We start from the raw sequence: 16,332 nt of genomic DNA, 5'->3' as shown, positions 1-16,332 counted from the left end.
TTGTGGCCCCTCTTTGCCATAAACCTTTAAAATGCTCAGGACATAGCGAATGAAACCTCTAAGAGAAACCCAATATTTTATTACGGCAACAAAGTCTTCAAGAAGGGCACCAATGTTCTGGAAGTATAAAACCCCAAAGATATACATCTTTCAGGGTGAATGTCTCAAAGCAGTCTTATTGATGAAGTTGAGCAAGCCAGTCCTGGTCCCCTCAAAGTGACTCTGGCAGCTGGATGGAAAGGACACTCAACCACTCTGGCAGGGAATACCAGGACGCCCAGGCTCCTCTGGTATGCGTTGCTAAGGCAAGGAGCTCCGCTTGGCTATCCTTCCTTCCCTATCAATGGCAAAATTGTAGTTGCGGGGGTTGTCTAGGCACTCCTCAATCCGCTCATCTATATTTTCAGGGGTGATGAAGTTCTTGGCTTCTTCCTGCATCAACAAAAGAGGAAAAGAAGGCATTTTACAAACACAGTATTTCTCCCCCCGAACAACACTCCAAACACACAGAGTTGTCTGTTTCAAGTCTTTTGTCGTTGCATCAGCGCCCAAAGGGTTGGAGAAAAGGCAGCAGTGGCCTTCAGTAAAATCCCCCAGCACTGTATTTGGACTCCTACCACTTTTAACCCAGCCACACCCTCCTCTGGTAACCTAAAACAATAGCCAAAGGATCCTGGTTTCTCTTTTATTTTGTGTCCCCCCCAAGCATCACCAAAACTAGGTAGCATTTTGACATTTAACCAGTCCGCAGTAGCAAAAAGATTGCTCCAAGGAAGAAGCGTCAAAGTGAAGGCAGCTGTTTGCAGCATGCTGGCTTCCCTACCTGCAACTGAAGCACCTCTTTCTCCTTCTCCTTGAGAATTTCTTCCATATAGGTAGCCCGATTCTGGGCTCCTTGCAGTCGGCGTTCTTGATCAGCCGCTTCTTCCTTTCGGAGGCGCTCCTCCCTGGGGTTAGGGACACAGAAGGAACTTAGCACTTGCTGCTCTCCACACGCGGAAAGAGTCAAAGGTCAAGTGGCTATTAGCACACAAAAAAACAGCAAGAAGAGTAACGAAATCAACAGCAGATTTAAAAATCGAGAGACACGCCATGCTACCTCCGTTCCCGGAGACGTCTGTTCTCTGCGTCGTTCCAGGCCATCAGCTCTTGATGTTCCTTGTTTGCAGCCTCCTCTCTCTGCTTCCACACTTCCCCATACTTCTCTGCATAATGTTTCCGCAGCACCTCTTCTTTGAACTCGCCTCTGGTAGAGAGCATAGGAGGGAATGTTAAAAAAGCAGCTGCCCCTTTGTTACTGATATCGTCCCTGCAGAGGCAAGAGTCACAAGGGGCCCATATGTCATATGCAGGGTTGGGATCCTCCAGATGTCACTGAACTACAACTCCCATCGCAGGTCCCCCAACCCTGATGAATGCCTATCAATCATTCAGAACTTATGGTTGCGCAGTTGCGTTTTTATCTTGTATTTTTATGCTGTGAACTGCCTGAAATCTTCAGATGAAAGGTGGTATACACATTTAATATATAAATCACAGAATCCCCTACCATGCAGGAATCTCAACTAAATCAATGTGACAGGTGGTCATCCAAACTATGCTTAAAACCCTCCAAGAAGGGAAAGTCCACCACCTCCCGAGCAAGACTGTCAAACAGCTCTTACTGTCAGAACATTCTTCCTGATGTTTAAGTTTGAATCTCCTTCCTTGGAGCTTGCAGCCATTGGTTCAAGTCCTGGCCTCCTTGTGACAGCCCTTCAGACATTTGAAGCAGTGTTAGAAACTGAGATACGAAAGCTAGGATCTAGATGGCACCTTAAACCTAGGTTATGGATGCAGCATTGGAATGTCTAGGCACACTTTTTTAATAACAAGAATACAAAGCTGAAAATGAATGAACTGCAGCTAAAATATTATGTTTATTTATCACATGGTCTAGTCCTTTCCCTGCCCACCCCCCTAATATTCTTAAGAAGGTCTCTTCTCCAGTTTTCAGAGAGTACCTGGAAGTGGGGAGGCAGAAAAACATCCTCCTTTCCTTCTACTCTGCAGTTTTAATCTGAAATCTTAGGCACAGTACTGAGCCCAGAGCTCAGAAACTGCTCAGGCAAATGAAATTCCCTGTAGCAAAAAAAAAGCACCCAGAACAATGGGACTTTCAAACACAAATTTGAAAATGGCTGCCACACCACATCTTTGTACTTAGTCCAACCCCCTGCAATGCATGAATCCCAACTAAAGCATCCATGACAGATCCTGTCTTGCACCTTGAAGCTATTGGTTCAAGTCCTACTCTCCAGAGCAGGAGAAAACAAGCTTGCCCCCTCTTCCATGTGGCAGCTCTTTAGATATTAGATGACGGCTCACATATCAACTGTTCCTCATAAGGCTTAGTTTCCAGACCCTTGACCATCTCAGTCACCCTCCTCTGCACAACTTCCAGCTTGTCAACATCCTTTTTCAACTGTGGTGCCCAGAATTGGACACAGAATTCCAAGTGTGGTCTAACCAAGGCAGAATAGAACAGGACAATGACTTCCCTTCTGCCTTGGTTAGACCACACTTGGAATTCTGTGTCCAATTCTGAATAGAACAGGTCTATGACTTTGCTGTGGGACATGGGTGGCGCTGTGGTCTAAACCACAGAGCCTAGGGCTTGCCAATCAGAAGGTCGGCGGTTCAAATCCCTGCGACAGGGTGAGCTCCCGTTGCTCAGTCCCTGCTCCTGCCAACCTAGCAGTTCGAAAGCACGTCAAAGTGCAAGTAGATAAATAGGTACCGCTCTGGTGGGAAGATAAGTGCCGTTTCCGTGCGCTGCTCTGGTTCGCCAGAAGCAGCTTAGTCATGCTGGCGACACGACCCGGAAGCTGTATGCCGGCTCCCTTGGCCAGTAAAGCGAGATGAGTGCCGCAACTCCAGAGGCGTCACGACTGGACCTAACAGTCAGGGGTCCCTTTACCTATGACTTCCCTTGATCTGGACACTAGACTTCTGTTGATGCAGCTTAGAATAGCACTCACTTATTCTGCTGCTGCATCACCCTGTAGGCTCATGTTCAGCTTGTGGTCCATAATAACTAAATAAATTGGAATAAATAAAAATAATAATAAATTGTCCAGTAGCACCTTAGGGACCAACTAAGTTTGTTTTGAGTATAAGCTTTCATTCGCATGCACACTTCTTCCATTTCATGCAGTTCAATGTGCTACCTTCCATAATTCTAGATTCATGGAGATTCTAGATTCCTCCGTGATTCTAGATTCATGAAGAAGTGTTCATGCACACAAAAGCTTATATCCAGAACAAACTTTTGTTGTACTTGTTTAGTCGTGTCTGACTCTTCCTGACCCCCTGGACCAGAGCACACCAGGCCCTCCTGTCTTCCACTGCCTCCTGCAGTTTGGTCAAACTCATGCTGGTAGCTTTGAGAACACTGTCCAACCATCTTGTGCTCTGTCGTTCCCTTCTCCTTGTGCCCTCCATCTTTCCCAACATCAGGTTCTTTTCCAGGGAGTCTTCTCTTCTCATGAGGTGGCCAAAGTCTTGGAGCCTCAGCTTCACGATCTGTCCTTCCAGTGAGCACTCAGGGCTGATTTCCTTAAGAATGGAGAGGTTTGATCTTCTTGCAGTCCATGGGACTCTCAAGAGTCTCCTCCAGCACCAGAATTCAAAAGCATCCATTCTTTGGTGATAAGCCTTCTTTCTGGTCCAGCTCTCACTTCCATCCATCACTACTGGGAAAACCATAGCTTTGACTATATGGACCTTTGTCGGCAGGTGATGTCTCTGCTTTTTAAGATGCTGTCTAGGTTGGTCATTGCTTTTCTCCCAATAACTTAGTTGGTCTCTAAGGTGCTACTGGACAATTTTTTAATTTTTAAAATTTATTTCGACTGCCTCAGCCCAACACGGCTCCCTCCCTACCTGAATCTAAATAATTTGGCGCAGCAGAGAAAGGGAAAGGAACCAGAGCCCGGCCCCCCACTTCGCCTTCCCCCCACTTGCACCCCAAACTCCCCGTCCGCGTGGCCCCGCCGCCAGGGGCCCGCCGGCTGCCCTGATTGGCCGGCCGGGCTGAGTGACAGGCTTCCCCAGAGCCTCACCTGAGGGCGGTCATGACCCGCCTATAGCGCTCGTAGCGGCCCAGCACCACCAGCAGCTCGGCCGGGTCGACGGGCGGCGGCACCTTGACCCTGCCGGCTTTGGATTTGGCCGGGGGGTCGTGGCGCGTCTTGCGGCCACGCGAAGGCGCGGCCAGGAGCGGCGCCAGGCTCCGGCCCACAAGGCCGCTCCGGCCGGAGAAGGGGACCAGCCCGCGAAGCATCCCGGCGGCGGCGGCGGCGGCGGCGGTTAGAGCGGAAGCAAAAGCCTGAGGTAAAAGTCCGCACGCCGGAAGTTGGGCTGGGGCAGTATGGGAAATGTAGTTTCCTCGAGGTCTTTTTCCTCACGGGCGGCTGAGCACCGGAAGTGGGGCTGAGGCCCGATGGGAAATGGAGTCTTCCTCCTCAACTCGATTCCTTGTGGCCTACACACCGGACGTAGACCCGGGCTACGGGTGGTTTTCTCTTGCTTTCGCCACCAGCTCCCGTCTCTTGCTATTAGGCCCCGTATTTGCTGGGTCCGTGAGGAGGGTGAGACCCGAGCGCGGCCTACCTCAGAAATAAAGGCAGGCGGAAGGAAGGAAGGAAGGAAGGAAGGGCGAGCGGGACACCGGAAATAGGGCGTGAGCATGACGGGAAACGTAGTCCTCCCACTGTCAATCAAGGAAATGAGCGGGAAAAACGGCGCTTCATTTGCTGGAGGGCGTGCAGGGCACCGGAAGTAGGGTGTGGGCGTGATGGGAAATGTAGTTCCTGTTCCCTGTCACTCAAGCGTTTAGCCCGCCTTGCAGGGTTGTTGTGGGGGATTAAATGAGTTGGGAGAGGCATGTACCCCGCCTTGAGCTCCTTGGGGGAGAAAAAGTGGGGTGCAGCAAATAATAAAATAAAATGAGCGGTGGAAACCACGCCTCAGCTCCTGGTCCTCCTCACGGGTATTATTATTACTAAAGTGTTAGCATTATTCTCACCTGCCTGTCCTACCAAGGGAGCCTACCAAGGGTGGCAAACAGCAAAGCAGTACAATTTAAAATAAGAATAACAAAATTAAACAGTAATATATCCTCACAGCTAATAATTCCAAGGATGCCGGGAACAGAATTTTTCAAAGTGCCTGCTTAAAAAATTTCTCCTGAATGTTAAGAATGATGGAAAGCATTGCACAAGTGGGGAGCCACTACCAAGAAGGCCCCGTCAAAGGGTTATTGTTATTACCTCAGAGACCCTCCACGCTTTCCTTTACGAAGTCTTTCTTCCATGCGCTCCAGCATTTCAGAGGGAAATGGGGACATTGTTGTGTACTTGCGCTCTTACATTGCCTGGTACCTTGCCTCCCTCTAAATATTACACATTGCTAAAAGCCCTTCTCTAGCTGCTGATCGTTGCCTATTCTACCCTGCACTATGTGGGCTCTTGAAACAGGCCCTTTCTATTCCACCAAGCCTTGGGAGGTTGAGATTGGTTGGAATTGTGACTAGTTCTTGCTGTGGTTTTGAAGGGGTACAGTTAGGGTTACCCCAGAAAGCCCTAAAAACTGTTTGCGAATTCCCCCCCCCCCCAGCCAGGCCTCGGCGTACGCATTTTAAAAACTGCAATTTCCTCTAAGACAAAAAGCACAAGCTAAGCAGTCCTCTTTGTAACAAAAACGCTGTAACAAACCTAGAGCTGAGAACAGAAAACCTTTCGGGTTCCCAGATCTAAGCAACCTTGTCCTGGTACATTGATTTGCAACATACTTCCGGGAACAGAACCAGGGAACGAAAAAAGCAACATTCTATGTAAGAATCTGTGAAGGGGGACAGGGAAAAAGGGGTTTGAAAAAAAGGATAAAACCTGCTTGTAAAATGTTTTCGGTGCAGCCTGTCTTTTGTGAACTGAATCACACAGGTGCCTCTGCCCCTCCGGATGGCAGAATAAAACGCTCTTTCTCTGGATTAACCCCTTGGTGTCGTTTGGCTCCTTTTGTCTCTGCTCGGGTGCAACAATTATTCCTACCCATGGATTAAAAAGGCTACATATTTCTGGTGCATTGGCCGGGAATAACCACGTTCCCCGAGATCGAGGGACAAAGAGGTCCAGGGCGTCACTGCAAGGCGAGCAGCTCAGGATCCTGGGTCAACAGTTCCAGCGCGCATCCTGCCAACTTCGTGGGAGGGACTGGCCACCCGTTCCTGAGTGGACACGCGACAAGTGACGGAGAGAAAGAGCAACGGCCGTGCAGAAAGAAGGTACCTCGAGGAACAAGGTAAGCTCCACAGGGATAGGTGGGAGCAATAAGAGAGTCTGATCAACTCCGCCAGCAGGGTAGAAGAAGTGCCACTGGTTTTGGTATTGCCCAGAAAAGCAGCAAAAAGGGTGCTGCAGGGCGCCGGTCGAAGTCTAAGCGCTGCCGGTTATGGTTGGTTTTGTGCCCAGAAGAAGCAGTAGAGTGCTCTTGGGCCCCGGTCGAAGTCTAAGCGCTGCCGGTTATGGTTCTTTTTGTGTCCAAAAGAAGCAGTAGAGTGCTCTTGGGCCCCGGTCGAAGTCTAAGCGCTGCCGGTTATGGTTCTTTTTGTGTCCAAAAGAAGCAGTAGAGTGCTCTTGGGCCCCGGTCGAAGTCTAAGCGCTGCCGGTTATGGTTCTTTTTGTGTCCAAAAGAAGCAGTAGAGTGCTCTTGGGCCCCGGTCGAAGTCTAAACGCTGCCGGTTGTGGTTATTTTTTTGGGAGGGAAAGGGGATTGGGGGAGGTGCATGGGTTTTTGTTTTTTTTTTTCTGAATGTGCGTGTGGGGACACTCCAGTGAATGTTTTGAGTGTGTGAGACGTTGAAAGCAACGTCCGGCCTGTGACTGAGTGAGAGAAAATAACGTTAGGAGGGCTGAGTGTCCCAGTGTCCCAGTGTCCCCAGGATCCCAGAGTCATGGGAAATAAAAGCAGTAAAACAATTATTGAGACACCACTACAGAGCTTTCTGGAAAACTGGAAAAGTGCCATGAAAGCAGAAGAGTGGGGATGTAAACTCGAAAAAAACAGACTCCAACATTTATGTGAAGTTGACTGGCCTTCCTATTTACCAGAATAGCCTCCTGGAGGATCCTTTGATCCAAACTTGGTCAACATTTTATGGAGTAACATTTTCAAGGCCCACACAGATCAGATTCCCTATATTTCTATCTGGAAAGCCAATGTGGATCAAAATCCCTCATGGCTTCGGAAAAATAGAATTGTGACTGCCCAAGTCAAACTGTGTTCAGTACAATTACAAGTTAAAAAAGCCACCAGTTTTGCCAGTCCAAGAAGAACAGTCCCAGAAGAAGAGGAAGGAGGAATAATTAGCCCCCCCACCACCATATGCAGCAACTGCACCAGGGCTAAATGAGGTTCCCCCTACCCAACCCCCTTTTGATGCAAGCAAGGAAGGTGAAGAGGAAGGTGATGATGTTTGTGATGATGATGACTTCAGAAGAACTCTAGATAAAGAGATAAGATGGACTAGTAAGCAGTCTGACAGAGTGTTCCAGTATGTAGAACTGTTTAAAAGAGTGAGCTGGATGTGGCTTCTTGGTTCTAGAAGCAGCACAATGCAAGGATGTGAATTGGCAGACAGAAAGAAACAGAGCAGAAGGCTTTGAGAGTCGCATAGGACAGAACTGTTAAAAAAAATAGACAATTAAACCCAAGGGATTGAAAACCCTAGGATTACAATACTGACCATTGAGGAAATCCGCAAGATATATGCCCTCAGGGCAGCAGACAATACTGATGTTGCAATTGAGGCAGCTAAAACTCCACTTTGATGGCCCACCCCACCGAGTGTACGACCCCCTGGAGTCATCCAATGTCCAGGACCACAGACCTCCAAGCACCCTTAATCAGAATCCTTCTTTCGAAGAGGACCCAGCCAAAATAATTAGGGGTTTGTCTTCAAGCAGCCAGAAAGCCAAAAATGCAAGAGGGTGTCCACGGGAGGGAAAGAAGACGCCTAGGGAAGAAGCCAGTGCGCCATCTGCAGGCAAGAGGGTCACTGGGAAATGGAATGCCCATAGGCCCCACGCCCGACACACCCCACCCCCACAGGCTGGGAACAATAAGATTTCTCAAAAATGATTTCTTCTCATCTCTGTTCTTGCTCAAAGACTGTTGCAGAATGCATGTGAACAGACTGTTTTTTAAAATCATGCAAGTAACAGGACATCAGCTTTTTTTTCTTGTGCCAGGTGCTTGGAGGTAGCTTCAGAGCGTTATCTCTTGGCTGCTATCCCAAGAGGAAAATGTTGCATTCTCACCAACCAGCTATCCTGAACCCCACACTGTCTGGATTTATGGTTCAGCCACAAAAAACCCAGAAGGCCAAGGGTTACCCACCCCCCTTGCCCCAAGCACTAACCTGAGGAAAGTGACTTTCTTAAAAAAGCAAGTGAATGCTTTCTGTGAACTTTGTCAAGTTTTTCTTTTTAAGGTGCAATTTCATTCTGAAAAACAAGCTGCAGCATAACATAGGAATTTTGAAACTTTGATACTTTGCCAGAAGCAAGGGAACACATTGGACACTAGCAAACTTGGCAGATGAAAACTGAAATTTGCAACATGGCTTACAGGCCACGAGAGCTCTGAAACTTAGATCACACGAATGAGACTTTTAAAAAAATCTCAGCTGGCAAAACTAAACCCAAGGAACAGAACTGTTAACCCCTTGCAAAGTTTCCTGCCAAGCATACCCTTTTGAATTAATGTTTGCTAGGCCTATACCTTAGGTGCAAATGCTATCTGTCAATGTACAGTCGTTCTGCCGTGTGTTTCTTTTTCTCTTCTCTTGACAGGTAAACCGGCCAGAGGCTGTCCTGTTTCTCTACAGCTGTTAAAGTCACCAGCATCTGTGACACCTGATCTGCACTGGCCCCTTCGACTCACCCCAGACGTCCAGACATCGCTCCAGCCTTGTTGGAAGAGACCCAAGACGTCCAACGCCCACCAGACGACTGAATGCCCACCACACTACAGCCCTGCTCACGTCACTCCGGAAGCTGACGTTTTGCACGGCTCAAGAATCCAGCATGGATTGAAAGAGGACATTTTCACATTTTCTTTTCTTTCCTTTTGCATAACTGAACTTTATTGAAGGTACCTGCACCTGATTTGCTTTACGCCACCCCCGCAGAGGAGGGTGTCTAGTGAGTCTCTTCTTTCAGCGTAATTACACCCCAGCCCACTCTCTAGCACTTACCTAAGCCCCTCCATGTGTATACAATGGCTCAAATACGACTGTGGGTCCCCGTGCTGGTATTTCTGCTGCCTTTGATATGCCAATACCACTCACAGTGACCAGACAACTGCTGCAATCGTGGGGGGCCCACCACACATATAATAAATGGATTCAGGTTGCTGAGATGGTTGCGTTCTCTGCAAATCGGACCAATTGTGCCGTTTGCACTCTGGCCCCTGTAGATGCTCTGGGAGGAATGCCACTCCTCCCTGTGCCTTGGAATGAATCCTTGGTTACAACTCCACTTGTTGCCTTCCAGCCTCTGGGCAACCATTCTTCTTTATGGAATCATTCCGTCCCTTTCCAGGTTCACAGGATCACTGGCTGCCTTTGTGTCAACAAATCAAATGACGCCAGTGACGCTCAGACCTATGTGGGCACTTCCCACTGTGATCGTACCTTCCCAGCCCCAACTAACATGCCTGAGTCCAAGACAGGAACTTTTTCTGGTTCCAAATTGACTGCATGCCTGGCCTGCTTGCTGACAGGCACCATATCTGCCCATGGTCAGGACGTTTACTGGGTGTGTGGCAGAAAGGCCTATCATGCCCTCCCAAGAGGATGGTATGGGGTCTGTTTTCCAGCCTACTTAATACCCCCCATGTGGATTCCTGACCAGATACCCTTTGCACCCCCTAGAAGGAGGCGTTCGGCTGACCTGGCAACACTTGCAGGTGGCAGCTCCCAGAATTGGGGCCAAAATCAGTGGCCTCCGGAAAGGATACTGGCCCATTATGCGCCAGCCTCCTGGAATCGGGGAGAGAAAATCTCTGGGGCAAGGGGGCCAATCTATAACTTGAACCGCATAATCAGACTCCAGGCAGTGGTAGAGATTGTTGCTAACACGACAGCCACGGCCCTTAGACTAATTGCCACGCAATTGGATGAGACACGCAATGCGTTTCTCTCAGTCCGATTAGCGTTGGACTTTCTCCTGGCGCAACATGGCGGCTTTTGTGCAGCCTTAAATCTCACAGGTGGGGCCTCTTGCTTTAACATCTCTGATCATGGTGAGGCCATTCGCAATTTGGCAGCAGGACTTGAAACAGTGGCCCATATTCCTACCCAAACCTGGGAGGGATGGGACATGTCATGGCTTGACTGGTTGCCAAAACCAGGATGGGTAAAAGGCCTGTTTTTGCTGCTGCTTGGCCCACTTTTCATTTTGCTAATTTTTTTGCTTTTCTGTACCTTGCTTGCTGCAATTCTTGCATACAATGACACGCAATATGATTTCTCGCATGCTTCGCCCCCAGATTATAGCTCTGACCCGAGAATATCAGCCTGTGCCTTCCTGGGACGAGCCTTTTTGAGAAAAAGGCTGTCCAAAATTGAGAGGTATGGAATGAAGGGGTACAGTTAGGGTTACCCCAGAAAGCCCTAAAAACTGTTTGCGAATTCCCCCCCCCCCCCCAGCCAGGCCTCGGCGTACGCATTTTAAAAACTGCAATTTCCTCTAAGACAAAAAGCACAAGCTAAGCAGTCCTCTTTGTAACAAAAACGCTGTAACAAACCTAGAGCTGAGAACAGAAAACCTTTCGGGTTCCCAGATCTAAGCAACCTTGTCCTGGTACATTGATTTGCAACATACTTCCGGGAACAGAACCAGGGAACGAAAAAAGCAACATTCTATGTAAGAATCTGTGAAGGGGGACAGGGAAAAAGGGGTTTGAAAAAAAGGATAAAACCTGCTTGTAAAATGTTTTCGGTGCAGCCTGTCTTTTGTGAACTGAATCACACAGGTGCCTCTGCCCCTCCGGATGGCAGAATAAAACGCTCTTTCTCTGGATTAACCCCTTGGTGTCGTTTGGCTCCTTTTGTCTCTGCTCGGGTGCAACAATTATTCCTACCCATGGATTAAAAAGGCTACAGTTTGTAGCATTTTTTGAGAATTTTCAATAATACATTTTACTGTTTTAATGTGTGCTTTAAAAATATTTTTATGGTAGTCTTGACAGCCTTCTTTTTTTTTTTTGCCAACAGGCAAACAATGACTCAAGTAAATGAATGAATAAACAAATGTATCCCCCTTCCATTCCATATTGTTAACCAGATGAACAGTTACATAAGCAATAGGCATGCTAATAGAACTTTATTGAAAAGCCAGGAGAACACAAATCATAGACTGCTGTTGCTGATATGCAACTTTTAATTTGCACAAGTTTGTCGGCCATTGGCATCCAGCATGCATACTTGACGTGTCCCACTGGCGTTGCCTGCAAGTTCATAATCTAAAAGTGGATTCACATGATCCTCGTTCCTCGTTGTCTTCTCATTCTTGGTCACAGGCAGAGTCTACCATGCAGCCCTCTGAAATGACAAGGAAATTCGTCAAAAGAAACCAACGTGGGCCGCCACGTCTTTTGTGGCCGTTTTTGATCTTCACAGGAACAGATCTGCCCAAGGCAGGTTGCATACTGAGGCAGCCCAACAACAGAGACAACCTGGGCAGCTGTCTGTAGTGCCAAAATTCGAGGGAGCACCTGCCAACATCTTGAGAGGGGAGAAGTGTTGCTTGCGTGATTGGAGGACACACAGAGGCAGCTTAGCAAATTCCTTTCTGGTTAAATATCTCTGGAATTCCAGGGGATATGGTCAAGTGAGGAGGAATCTTTTAAAGGCAAGGGCTGCATTTTCTTGTAGTCAACTTCCAGGAGCAACAAGCAAAAGTGGGTGGGGCGGTGCATGTAGATTTTACCTTTGGCTAGTTTTACAGTTGGCTAGTTTCTCACATAAAAAGGTAAAGGGACCCCTGTGTTGGGTTGAAATAAACTGTGTTGGGTTGAAATAAAAGGCATTAATCATCAATAGATTAAAGGTTGGGAAAGGGAACACAGAATTGGACAGGTATGAAAACCTCCTTATTAAACTATTACTAGTGATTGATATAGCAAAACTTAAAAGAGCATAACTATCGCATTCCATTAATGTGGTCAACCATGCATTAAGAACAGTCAGGGTACGATGTTTCATGAACTCAATGTGAACTAAACATTCTAGGGTGGGTGAGGAAGGAATGCTTCAGCTCAGAGCGGTTTGCCAGACTCATGTGCAGAAGCAAAACCTCCCATCACCCCTGACCATTAGGTCCAGTCGTGGCTGACTCTGGGGTTGCGGTGCTCATCTCGCTTTATTGGCCAAGGGAGCCGGAGAGGATTCGAACCTCCGACCTTCTGATTGGCAAGTCCTAGGTTCTGTGGTTTAACCCACAGCGCCACCCGTGCCCCTAGTTTCTCACATACCTCCCTCTCTATTCTCCATCCTCACAAGCAAGAAGCATCATTGAGGAATATTTCTGTCGTGCAAAAACATTCAAGAAGGGTGCAAAGCAGGATTGGGGAGCAGGTGTGGGCTGGGTAGAGGCCCAAGGGCCAGAGAGGCTTAGAGGGCTGCATTTGCACACACACACACCCTTGTTCCTGATGGGTCCCCACACCTCATGAAGAGAGTTCTGGTCCCTTTCAGCTGCCCAAGCCTTAGTCCCCAACAGTTGTCAAAAGGGAAATGGAAAAATTAATGAATGTTAGAATGATGCTGGATTGAAGTTAAGTGGGATTTTTTAGCAGCAATGTTAAGGAATATGTAAAAATGGATTGCTAACAGGTGATAATTTAAAGTTATACTATGTTAAGATAAAAGATTAAGATAAAATTAAAGAGGGAAAGGATTTGCTGAATTAACCAATTGAACTGGAATGCAAGAAAGGGAGGTGTGAGGAGGTCAGGGAAACAAGTAAATGAAAGATATGATATGGAAAGATTGATTTGTTTTTAACTGTTTCTATTTTGCATCTTTCTCTTCTTTTTACTTCTTTTTTATTTTTTCTTCTTTTTTCTAATTTTTGTAATATATTGAAAACTTTAATAAATATCTTTTTAAAAAAAACAAAAGGGAAATGGAAAACGTTAAAATGAGAAAACAGTATTCTAGCCAACTCTTGGGCATTTCAAGCACTCTTTCATGCTCCTCGGCATCACATAAGATGCAGGGGGAGTGGCATATTGCAGGGAAATGTTGATTTGCTTAGGCTGGCATCAACTAGTTGCTAAGATAAGGTTACCAGACAGTCCCCAGATTTACAAATCAGTCCCCTGACAAAATCCGACCTGAAGCTGAAAAGTGTCCCCGGCTTCATTGAAAAAAATCTGGTAACCTTGTGCTAAGAAGTAATTACATTGCAGGGGGTTGGACTAGATGACCCTTGGGTTCCCTTCAACTCTGCACTTCTATGATTCTGAGAAAAACCACTTTTCATTCAGAAATATCATTTCACTGCAAGATAGCTGCATGTATTCCTGTTTCACGGTAGCAATTTGTGAATGTTTAAAATGCATATAAATGGGGTATCAGAACCATTCCTGGGGTTCCCACATGTTGACTTGAACCTCTGCACAAGAACAGAGGTCCTACCCACATCTAAACTGGCTTTATGTAGCCGAGCAGAGATGTGATGTGGCGCTATGCTTTCCATGTTCACCCTCGACCCTTTAACAGCAGGCTTGACAGCAACTGTAGAAGCAGCAATTTTCTATGCCTACAGGAATTTCCAACTATCAGAAACCAAACCGCGCTTACTTGAAAAAGCAAAAAGGGTGATATGCGTACTGTGGAAAGCACAAGTGCTGGAAATCACATGGCTCTGCACAGATACAGACAGCATAGCAATGAATGTTATAGGTGAAAAGGGTGGGTTTCAGCCAAAAGAGAAGAATAAACTTTTGATGTATGCTACAACCGTGGCAAGGATATTGTTAGCCCCAAAATGGGAAAGCGACAAAATTCCAACAAAAGAAGAATGGCAAGGAAAGCTGATGGAATATGCTGAAATGGCAAAAGCGACGGGAAGACTTGGAGAAAAAGACAATACTGTAGAGACTTTAAAAAAGAATGGGAACCATTCATGTTGAATATACAGAAACAATGGAAAGAGATGGACTCACTAGCAGGGTTTGAGTAAACACTTACAATCAACTAAAACAAATATAGAAACTACAAAGAGGTTGTTAAATAAGATAAGAGTACAGCAACAAGTAATATAGAGAACTCAGTATTAAGATAAAGTAAGGAGCAGGAGAAGTTATTATGCAAAAAAACAGAAAAGGAAGTTGAGGGAAGTCATGGGGGGGGAAGAGGGCTCTGTATTTTGTTTGTTATGTGTTGGTTATTTTATAAAAATATAAAACCCAATAAAAATTATTTTAAAAGGAAAAGGGCAGGTTTCTGATGGAGAGGTGTCCTCACCATTGTTGCAGCAGATGCCTGATGCTGCGCAGGTCCCTCCGCTGTTGCCGCACGGCTTCCTTCCAGACTCGCAGGGCGTTGGGAGGAAGTTTTCTTCCTGGCATCTCATTGTTTCCGCTGTGCCAAAGTAGCAGCCTAGTTCTTCCCCGCAGCAGATGTTGGGACCAAAGCAATGCCCTCTGTTTCTTGGCCCACAGGAGATGCACTGGTGTGGGGCACAAAACGGGGGAAACGTAGCTTCATCCAAGTCTGGTTTACATAACCCGATGTCTGGCGATGTTGAAGTGGTTTGGATGGCATGCAAACCATGCATTTAAAGCACACACACACAAACACCCACACCCACATCAACAGACAGAATTCTTTCCCGGTCTGATATGGAGAGCCCAGGGATTGAACCTGCAGCCTTCTGCATGCAGATGCTCTTAACACTGAGCCAAAGCCCTCTCCCACCTTGCCGTAAACCCGCCATGACCTACCTTTCTGACTTCCATGTCCAGAAGGGAGCGCTTCCCTCCAATGGGGCAATTCTGGATGTAGCAAGCCGAAGAGAGAGCCAGGAGCGAAAGCAAGCAGAAGGCTAGCATATTGTAAGACATGGTCGTCCTGGTTGCCACCAGCTGCTTCTCTTGAGGAGCAGGAATGGAGAAGGTCCTTCTGGTTTTTGCCCTTACGGCCGTAGGTATATATATACTGGTGGACAGGCCTGTTGAGCCGTGCTATAGCCCTTGTTACTCATGTCTCTTAAAAAGCACAAGGCATTGCTCTTCACGCCAAGTGTCATGTCTAATAAGACAAGGTCGCAGATGTGAGGCCACTGAAATATGGGCAATTTTCTCTCCCGTTTCGTTCCAAACTGGGTGGAAGATGCATCAAAGGGCAAGAGTTCTCCCTAATTGAAGAAGTCTTTGATGTCACCCGAGGTTGCGGAGGAGAATATGAATACTTTTCGTTGGGCTTTCGGGAGATCTGACATACTTTCCCCCTGGATTTTGGGGAGATCTGATCTGTGTGAGACTCTGGCCTGGACCATAGCCCTCTCGGAAAAAACCTCCTAAGATTTTAGGAGGACATCTGTTTGTCGAAAGCACAAACACCACCCATTATTATTAGATCTATTTATTTTATACAGCAATAGTATAGGTAAAGGTAAAGGGACCCCTGACTGTTAGGTCCAGTCACGGACGACTCTGGGATTGCGGTGCTCATTTCGTTTTACTGACCGCGGGAACCAGCGTACAGCTGGTGGCCAGCATGACCAAGCCACTTCTGGCGAACCAGAGCAGCGCACGGAAACGCCATTTACCTTCCCACTGGAGTGCTACCTATTTATCTACTTGCACTTCATGCTTTCGAACTGCTAGGTTGGCAGGAGCAGGGACTGAGCAACGGGAGCTCACCCCGTCGCGGGGATTCGAAGTGCTGACCTTCCGACTGGAAAGCCCAAGAGGCTCTGTGGTTTAACCCACAGCGCCACCTGCGTCCCAGTACAGTAATAGTATTTACCCAGCATATATCACCTATTCATACAATATGTCAGTATACAGTAAAATATAAAACAGCATGAAAACAGTACAAAATGACCTTTTAAATGGTAGAAATTCATTTTTTAAAATTTAAATGGTGCATAGACCTGTCTCATCTGGAAGAGGGTTCCACAGCTTGGGCCTGCCAACACTAAAGACTCAACTTCTAGCGGAGACAATGAAAATGTTTAAGATTTCCTGTTGGAATAGCTCAGTGGCTAGAGCGTG

General features: G+C 47.0%; 2 protein-coding genes across 2 annotated transcripts; both read right to left on the bottom strand.

Annotated features, from left to right (window-relative positions):
• Positions 1–59: 59 nt before the first annotated feature.
• On the bottom strand, positions 60–4,383 carry MRPS26 (mitochondrial ribosomal protein S26). The gene is made up of 4 exons (XM_083398816.1): positions 4,104–4,383; positions 1,100–1,246; positions 824–947; positions 60–432 (listed from the first exon to the last, which is right to left on the bottom strand). The coding sequence occupies exons 1-4, from the start codon at positions 4,322–4,324 to the stop codon at positions 301–303; spliced, it is 624 nt and encodes a 207-aa protein (XP_083254942.1). The 5' UTR covers positions 4,325–4,383; the 3' UTR covers positions 60–300.
• A 7,031-nt stretch (positions 4,384–11,414) lies between these two features.
• On the bottom strand, positions 11,415–15,250 carry LOC310685126 (neurophysin 1-like). The gene is made up of 3 exons (XM_083456740.1): positions 15,058–15,250; positions 14,579–14,783; positions 11,415–11,647 (listed from the first exon to the last, which is right to left on the bottom strand). The coding sequence occupies exons 1-3, from the start codon at positions 15,175–15,177 to the stop codon at positions 11,610–11,612; spliced, it is 363 nt and encodes a 120-aa protein (XP_083312866.1). The 5' UTR covers positions 15,178–15,250; the 3' UTR covers positions 11,415–11,609.
• Positions 15,251–16,332: the final 1,082 nt, after the last annotated feature.

Source organism: Podarcis tiliguerta, assembly GCF_965153285.1.
Source record: "Podarcis tiliguerta genome assembly, chromosome: 9".
Classification (NCBI taxonomy): Eukaryota; Metazoa; Chordata; class Lepidosauria; order Squamata; family Lacertidae; genus Podarcis; species Podarcis tiliguerta.
Note: the sequence above shows the minus strand (reverse complement) of the source record. Positions and strands in the feature narration are given on the sequence as shown.